Raw genomic sequence first — 9,564 nt, forward strand, 5'->3', positions numbered from 1 at the left:
GGTCTTATCAGGACTGGCTGCATTGTCCTCCTCTGTGGCCTGGCAAGGCTGCTCCCCCCTCTGGGGGTGGTGGTCAAAGAGCCGGCCACTAAGTTCATGTCAGAGACAATTCCTGTTCCCCTTACTAAGACACCCACTTGGACACTGAGCTACCATTGGGCTACATCTGAGCAGGAGTTCTAAGTTATATCCATGAATGGTCCTTGGTTGGAGTATCTGCCTCAGAAAAGACCCCTGTGCCCAGATATTTTGGTTTCGTTGTTCTCCTTGAGGCGTTCCTGTCCTCTCCATGTCTTACTATCTCCCCCTTCTTTCCTAAGATTTCCTGCACTCTGCCCAAAATTTGGTTATGAGTCTCAGTGTCTGCTTTGATACACTGCTAGGTAGAGTCTTTCAGAGGCCCTCTGTGGTAGGCTCCTGTCCTGTTTCCTGTTTTCTCCTTCTTCCAATGTCCATTACAGAATGGACACTGTCTTTCTGAGTGAGGAAAAAGAATGGCAGTGAAACACTTAAAGAAATGCTTAACGTCCTCAGTCATCAGGGAGATGCAAATTAAAACTACCTTGAGATTTCACCTTACACCCATCAGAATGGCTAAGATAAAAAAACCTCAAGTGACTATTACAAATAAAGCTGTACAAACATGGTTGAGAAAATGTCCTTGTTGTGTACTTGAGCATCTTTTGGATATATGCCTAAGAGTGGTATAGCTGGATCTTGAGGGAGCACTATTCCTAATTGTCTGAGAAAGTGCCAGATTGATTTCCAAAGTGGATGTACAAATTTACATTCTCACCAGCAATGGAGGAAGGTTCCCCTTTCTCCACACCTCTCCAGCATGTGTTGTCACTTGAGTTTTTGATCTTAGCCATTCTGATGAGTGTAAGGTGAAATCTCAGCATTGTTTTGATTGCATCGCTCTGATGGCTAATGACATTGAGCATCTCTTTAAGTGTTTCTCTGCCATTCTATATTCCTCTACAGAGAATTCTGTTTAGCTCCGTACCCCATTTTTTAATTGGATTGCTTGATTTATTGCCTTTTAACTTCCTTAGTTCTCTATATATACTGGAGATTAGCCCTCTGTCAGATATAGGGTTGGTGAAGATCCTTTCCCAGTCTGTAGGCTATCATTTTGTTCTGATGACAGTGTCCTTTGCTTTACAGAAGCTTTTCAGTTTCATGAGGTCCCATTTATTGATTGTTGCTCTTAGAGCCTGTGCTGTTGGTGTTCTGTTCAGGAAATTGTCTCCTGTGCCAATGAGTTCTAGGCTCTTCCCACTTTTTCTTCTAACTGATTTAGTTTAACAACCCAGATGTCCATCAGTGGAGGAGTGGATACAGAAATTGTGGTACTTTTACACAATGGAATACTACTCAGCAATTAATAACAAGGAAATCATGAAATTTGTAGGCAAATGGTGGGATCTAGAAAAGATCATCCTGAGTGAGGTATCCCAGGAGCAGAAAGACACACATGATATATATTTACTTGTAAGTGGGTACTAGACCTATAAGATCGGCTAAACATACTAAAATCTGTACACCTAAAGACGATAAAAAAGAAAGAGGACGCGGGGTAAGATGATCAATCCTCACTTAGAAAGACAAATGAGATGAACATTGGAAGTAGGAGAAAACAAATAACAGGACAAGAGCCTACCTCAGAGGGCCCCTGAAAGACTCTACCTAGCAGTGTATCAAAGCAGATGCTGAGACTCATAACCAAACCCTCAGCTGAGTTCAGGCAATTATGTGAAAAAAGGGGAGTTAGTATGACCTGGAGAGGACAGAAGTTCCACAAGGACCAATTATATCAGGGCACAGGGGTCTTTTATGAGACTGATTCTCCAACCAAGGGCCATGTATGGATATAACCTAGACCCCTGCTCGAATGTAGCCCATGGTAGCTCAGTATCCGCGTGGGTTTTCCTAGTAAGAGGAACAGGGACTATTTTTGACATGAACTCAATGGCTGGCTCTTTGACCTCCCCCCACCCCTGAGGGAGGAGCAGCCTTGCTAGGCCACAGAGTAGGAGATTACAGCCAGCCCTGAAGATACCTAATAGGCTAGGGTCAGATGGAAGGGGAGGAGGACCTCCCCTCTCAGTGAACTTGGAGAGGGGCAAAGAGGAGATGAGGGAGAGAGGGTGGGATTGGTTGGGAATGAGGGAAGTGCCTACGGCTGGGATACAAAGTAAATTACCTGTGATTAATATAAAAAAATAAAACTATTAAATAAAAAATAAGAAGAAAGAATAAAAAACTCAAGTGAGAATACATGCTGGAGAAGATGTGGAGAAAAAGGAAGCCTCCTCCATTGCTGGTGGGAATGTAAACTTGTACAACCACTTTGTACAAGGAAATCAATTTGGAGCTTTCTCAGACAATTAGGAGTAGTGCTTCCTCAAGATCCAGGTCTACCACTCCTAGACATATATCCAAAAGATGCTCAAGTACATAACAAGGATATTTTCTCAACCATGTTCATAGCAGCTTTATTCGTAATAGCCAAAAGTTGGAAACAACCCAGATGTCCCTCAGTGGAGGAACAGATGCAAAAATTGTGGTACATTTAAATAAAGGAATACTTCTCAGCAATTAAAAACAAGGAAATTTTGTTACTTATAAGACAGGCCCATTAGAATAACATGTCCATATTCAACAGAAAAATGTAAAGTCAGAATGACTAAAAACATGATTTTCAAGTCCTGAAACATCACAACTCTCAGCTCAGACTATTATGAAAAACTGTCTATTAAAAATAAAAGAGGGGGCTAGAGAGATGGCCCAGAGGTTAAGAACACTCACTGTTCTTCCAAAGGTCCTGAGTTCAATTTCCAGTAACCACATGGTGGCTCATAACCATATATAGTAAGATATGGTACACAGGCAGAATGTTGTATAAATAATAAATACAATCTTAAAAAAATAAAATGTAAAGGAGGAACAAACCTTTCTAATAAAAGCAAATTTAAGGAATTAATGACTGGTAAATGAACTCTACATAAATATAAAAAGAAGCACTTTAGTGAGTAGAAGGATAAATATAGTTAAAAGGGTCACTGGATCAAGTAAAAAAAAATGCCAGAACTGTTAATCAAAAGAGTTCAAAGAAAACATCATAAATCAACAAAATCACAGAAATTAGCAACATTTTCAACAATAATTCAGAGTATTAATAGTCTCAATAGCACAATGAAATTATCTAAACTATCCCATTTGAAACAAAACAAAAACCATGATCCATCAATATTCTACCATCAAGAAACATACCTTACCATCAGAGTAATTCACATTATAAACAAACTGAAGGAGAAAAACCACATTATCATCTCCTTAGATGCTGAAAAAGTATTTGACAAAATCCAACACCCATTCATGTTTAAAGTCTTGGAGAGATCAGGGATAAAAGCCACATACCTAAACATACTAAAGACAACATATAGCAAGCCTATAGCCAACATTAAACTAAATGGAGAGAAACTTAATCCCACTGAAATCAGGGACAAGGCAAGGCTGCCCACTCTCTATGTCTTCAACATAGTACTTGAAGTCCTAGCTAGAGCAATAAGAAAACTAAAGGAGATCAAGGGGATACAAATCAGAAAGGGAAGAAGTCAAAGTATCACTATTTGCAGATGCTATGACAGTATACATGAGTGATCCCAAAAATTCAACCAGAAAACTCTTTCATCTGGAGTCTTTTTTTCTTCTTCTTTAATTTATTTATTTGTTCATTTTACACTCCAATTGCCACCCCATTCCCTTCTCTTTTCTCAGTCCAAACCTCCTACCACTTCCTCCATACCATCTTCTCCCCACCTGGCACTCCCAGGTACCAACCTACCTCGGCATATCAAGTTGCATCAGGACTAAGTGCCTCCTCTTTCACTGAGGCAAGACAAGGCAGACCTGCTAGGGTAGTAGTAGTCAGAGGAAGGTAACAGGGTTCAAGTTAGAGGTAGCCTCCAATCCAATTGTTAGGGGACCCACTTGATGACCAAGCAACTCCTCAGCTTCATAAGTGTAGAGGGCTTAGAACCAGTCCATGAATATTCTTTGGTTGGTGGTTCAGTCTCTATGAGACTCTATGGGCCCAGGTTAGTTGGCTATGTAGGTCTTCTTGTGGTGTCCTTGACCCCCTCCAGCTACCTCAAGCCTTCCCCTGACTCTTCCACAAGACTGCCTGAGTTCCTTCTAATATTTGGCTGTGGGACTCTGTACCTGTTTTCATTATCTGCTGGATGAAGCCTCTCAGATGACAGTCACACTAGGCTCCTGTCTGCAAGAGTATCATTAACAGTGTCAGGGGTTGGACTTCTACCATGGGGTAGGTCTCCAGTTGGTCCAGTCATTTGTTCGCTATTCTCTCAATCTGTTCCATCTTTTATCTCCACACATCTGTAGGCAGGACAAATTTTAGGTCTAGGGTTTTGCGGGTGGGTTGGTGTCCCCTCCTTCCACTGAAAGTCCTGCCTGGCTATAGGATGTCAGTCTCAGTATCACCTGCTGCTAGGAGTCTCAGCTAGTGTCATCCCCATATCTTCCCAGGAACCATCTTGCCTTCCTGTAATCAGGTACCTAGAGTTTTTAAACTCAATTTCTTTTTTTCTTTTTTTAGTTTTAATTTTAATTTTTATATTAATTACAGTTTATTCACTTTGTATTCCAGATGTAGTCCCCTCCCTCATTCCCTCCCAACCCCGCCCTTCCTCTCTCATCTCCCATGTCCCTCTCCAAGTTCTCGTCCATCTGACTCTAGTCTATCAGGTCTCATCAGGACTGGCTGAATTGTCTTTCTCTGTGGCCTGGTACAATTTCTATTAACACTTCTTGTGCCTGAAGATAGTGACCCAATGTATACTTTTTGCATCCCATTTCATTAACTCATTAGCCAGTTTTAAAAATACATTGTTTCCATTGACTAATATACATTCTAACAGATTTAGTGTGTCTGCTCAGTTTCCAAGTGTGTTCCCTAGTAAGGGGTACAGCGGCTGTCTCTGACCTGAGCTCAGTGGCCGACTCTTTGATCACCTCCCTCTGGGGGGTGGAGCCTTGCCAGGCCACAGAGGAAGATGATGATGCAGCCAGCCTTGATGAGACCTAATAAGCTAGGGTCAGATAGAAGGGGAGGAGGACCTGCCCTATTAGGGGACTAGGGAAAGGGCATAGGGGGAGAAGAGGGAGGCTGGGTGTGACTAGGATGAGATGAGTTAGGGGGCTACAGCTGGGATACAAAGTGAATAAACTGTAATAAATAAATTAATTAAAAAATATATTTTTAATATTAATTGTCTCTTCACTAATATCAGCACATTGTAATTTACAATAGAGATAAGAAATAGGTCCCTGGCTGGGGAGAGGCTCAGTGGATAAATTGCCTGTTGTGCAAACATGAAGATCTGAGTTCAGTCCCACAGAACCCCTATAAAAGCCATGTGTGGTGGTATGCATCTGGAACTCCAGCTCTGGAGGACAGGGCAGGTGTAAAAGTAGGCAAATCTAAGTTCAATGGATATCTAGTCTAGCTACAATGGTGATGTTCACATTCAGTTATAAATCATCTCAAACTAACTTAAGGTCACTAGAAAGTCACTGAGGAAGATGCTCTAAGTCAGCCTCTGGCTTCCATATCTATGTGCACAAGAAAGTGTATGTTATGCATGAATATATTACCACACATATATGAAGACACATGTACATATAACACAAACATACAAGGAATGAGTCTATAAATGTAAAATCTATAATGTACTCAAACATTATTGAATTTTTCTATATTAAGATTATATCTTGGTTAACACAGAACATTTAAGAAAGGAACCAAATGTCACACTGTGCCTGTTTTATTAGTTTCTTTTGTATAAAAAGTAATTTATCCTGTCTTCCAGAGAGCACTTTTAATTTTCCAAAGGTTGATGAGTCCATTAATTAATAATATTTCTCCTTTTTTTCCTTCTTTCCTTATTTTATTTCTTTTCATTACTTTCATTTTTCTACATCATGACACAAAGTATGTTATTGGATGATAGAGACTTCTGATCTCCATGGAATATTTTATGAAGGCAATGCCTACTCATCTCTTTGGTTTTCATTCCCACAGGGAAATTTCTTTCTGGATTCATTCCAGGACTACTTGCTGCTTGAGTCAGTGAAATAGTACAGGAAAATATAAGTTTGTCAAGCATGACCTTAATATATCTTCTATAATTTTTGATAATGCCAGAAAATCTGAGTCAGGAACTGGATATTAAGGAATTACAATTAGTGTTGTGGAATAACTTCAGGTTATTGAAAGGTTTGTTTCTATTCATCTTTTGGTGTACTCATAAGCATTAAATTTATGTACAGTGTTTACCAAGATAACAAGTAAAGATACTTACATCTCATTTTTTTAAATCTGTACACTGACTTCTTTCAGCTTTTATTTCTAAACCTTGTTTTGATAATTCTGATAAAATCAGGAACTTCTTTATGTAAAATATGTATTCAAAGAAAACTGCCTTTTTTAGTCAATAGTCCTTGCTACAGGTCATTTTAATCACTTCTCTACTTGTGAATATTTATCAGTTAAATCATTATTAACCTTTGTATTAAAGAGGGTCAACTATTACATACATACCAATCTTACTCTAATATACTTTCAAAGGTTCAAAATGCATTAACATATGAAAATTCATAGTGAATTTTCAATATCAACAAGAGCAATTATGAGACATTTTGTGACTATAAATTTATAATTTCAATTATTCCAAAAGTTATTTAATATAAACATGTTGTAAACTTTATATAATGTACAATTTAAAAATCAACCTCATAGTAGGTGATTGAACCATTGTTTATAAGTATTCTTTTCTATTCTGAGATTAATTATTGAGTAGTAGATCAACATGTTTCTTACCCTAGTGACCCTGAGTTTCTTAAAAATATTCTTAACATTTTAATTTTATAAGTCATAAGGTTGGATATTTTTTTTCCTTTTTCTATATATACACTGTATTTTACTTAAGAATAAAGCACTGTCCTAACAGTATACATTTAAGTTAAAATAACTGGAAGTTTAACTAAATTGTTATTTTTACTTTTTAAATAGGAGTTATATTTAAATTGACTTGTGTTGTCTTTTAACTTTATAAATGTATGTACCATTGCACACATAATTAGAGTTCTTTCTACAAAGATAATTTCTCTGTCAGACTTAAGGAGTCTCTACTTGCAATTTTTTTAACTTTTATTAATTACACTTTATTCACTTTGTATCCCCCATAAGCCCCTCCCTCCTTCCCTCCTAATCCCACCTTCCCTCCCCCTTCTTCACGCATGCCCCTCCCCAAGTCCATTGATAGGAGAGGTCCCCCTCTCCTTCCTTCTGATCTTAGTCTATCAAATCTCATCAGCAGTGGCTGCATTGTCATCTTCTGTGGCCTGGTAAGGCTGCTTCCCCCTCAGGGGGAGGTGATCAAAGAGCAGGCCAATCAGTTTATGTCAGAGGCAGTCCCTCTTCCCATTACTATGGAACCCACTCAGATACTAAATTGCCATGGGCTACATCTGTGCAGGGGTTCTAGGTTTTCTTCATGCATGATACTTGGTTGGAGTATGGGTCTCTGGGAAGACCCCTGTGTTCAAATTTTCTCCTCTACTTGCAATTTTTATATTGATAAAGATTGAAAGGAGAAAGAAAAGTTTGAGAAAAGAAAGAAGGGATGCAATAGGAAAGAAGGAATTAATTAATGAATGCTGGAAACAAGAAACAGAAGGAAGGCAAGAAGGAGAGATATGTGAGGACCAAAATGAGAGTCTTATTTCATTGTGTTTAGGAAATACAAACAAAAGAATGACTTATTTTGGCATTTATATCACCTTATATGTATCAACCATTGATTAATCACAAATTTTAATGACAGTAAGCAGATGGTAAAATCAAGGGGGGATGGTTGTCTAAAACAAAACTCTTGATTCCAGACATTTTTCTGGAATTCCTATTCTTCTGCATAGGACTTAGAGGACCAATCTGCCTATATCATTATACTTTATCTGCCTTTACACATAAGTGTAACGAAAGACCCTCACTGCATTAAGCTATTCATTGGGAAGACTTTAGCAATAAGGAAAGATTGTTTATGTTCGTTATCTTTTATAAAATAAAAGGAACAGGCTAAGTTTCCTTTCATGCTGATTCAGCAGTTGTTTTTACTAAAATGGAATTCTGATCCCTCACTTATTTTATTTTCCCTTTTTACAGTTGTATCTTCATGTTAGCTATGGAGAGGGGACTGAAGCAAAATTACTCAGAGATAACAGAATTCATCCTCTTGGGATTCAGAGCCTCTCCAAAGTTTCAAGTCTTCTTATTCTTAATGTTCTTGATGATCTACATAGTTGCTGTGGTAGGGAATGTCAGCATGATAATTGTCATTAAGATGGACTCCAGACTCCAAACACCTATGTATTTCTTCCTTAGAAACTTGTCCTATTTAGATCTCTGCTATTCCACAGTCATTGCTCCCAAAACCTTAGTCAACTTCCTGAAAAATGAAAAGAAAATTTCCTACAATGGTTGTGCTGCCCAATTCTTCTTCTTTGCTTTGTTTGTTACAACTGAAGGCTTCCTTCTTGCTGTTATGGCATTTGATCGATTCTCAGCCATTTGCTCCCCTCTCCTTTACCCTGTGCAGATGTCCCAAAAGGTCTGCATTCAGTTGGTAACTGGCTCCTATATCTGTGGATGCATAAACTCAATGATACAAACAGGATTCACCTTCAGCTTACGTTTCTGTGGAGAAAACAGGCTAGACCACTTTTTCTGTGATGTCCCAGCTCTAATCAATATCTCATGTGTTGACACCTTTGTTAACGAGATTGTACTGTTTATTCTCTCTGCTCTCATCATCATCTCCACCACAACCATTATTCTGGTTTCCTATGTCTATATCCTGGCCACGGTCCTGAAGATCTCCTCTCCCCATGGCAGGAGTAAGACCTTCTCCACTTGTGGCTCTCATATAGCAGTGGTGAGTTTATTCTATGGAACTGTGCTATTCATGTATGCACAGCCTGGATCAATCTCCTCACTAGAGAAAAGCAAGATTGTAGCTGTATTCTACACACTCATAATACCCATGTTGAACCCTTTAATATATAGTCTAAGAAATAAAGATGTGAAAGATGCTGCACAAAAAATATTAGGTGAAAAATGTTTTCAGTGTTATTTATGAAGCCTTTGTTTAGTGGAAATTTTTTTTCTAAGTTGTATACGGCAACAAACATAATTTCATAAGTTTTCTATAGCAATAATTCTGGTACAGATGCATTGAATATAATTTTGTTTTGAATATATGAAAGCATATAAAATTTCACTTTATAATATAATTTCATTTGACTAAGTAGTAAATATGAAAATTTATCCTATATAATTGTTAAAACTTTTGCCATATATGTATATTACACTCCTTTTATAAAAGCATTTTTTATAAACTCTTTTTTTAAAGACATTGTGATAGTGGCTAAATGAAAACATGATCAGAACATACATTTGGTATGAAAACTTATTGTGGC

The 9,564-nt window shown here is 38.0% G+C and overlaps 1 protein-coding gene across 1 annotated transcript; it reads left to right on the forward strand.

Annotated features, from left to right (window-relative positions):
- The first annotated feature begins 8,270 nt into the window (after positions 1-8,270).
- On the forward strand, positions 8,271-9,224 carry LOC110542878 (olfactory receptor 9S13-like). The gene has a single exon (XM_021629367.1). The coding sequence runs from the start codon at positions 8,271-8,273 to the stop codon at positions 9,222-9,224; it is 954 nt and encodes a 317-aa protein (XP_021485042.1).
- Positions 9,225-9,564: the final 340 nt, after the last annotated feature.

Source organism: Meriones unguiculatus, chromosome 7 (assembly GCF_030254825.1).
Source record: "Meriones unguiculatus strain TT.TT164.6M chromosome 7, Bangor_MerUng_6.1, whole genome shotgun sequence".
Taxonomy (NCBI): domain Eukaryota; kingdom Metazoa; phylum Chordata; class Mammalia; order Rodentia; family Muridae; genus Meriones; species Meriones unguiculatus.

Excerpts from the sequence above, each read along its gene's own strand:
- LOC110542878 (XM_021629367.1), top strand. The coding sequence starts at position 8,271 with ATGGAGAGGGGACTGAAGCAAAATTACTCAGAGATAACAGAATTCATC.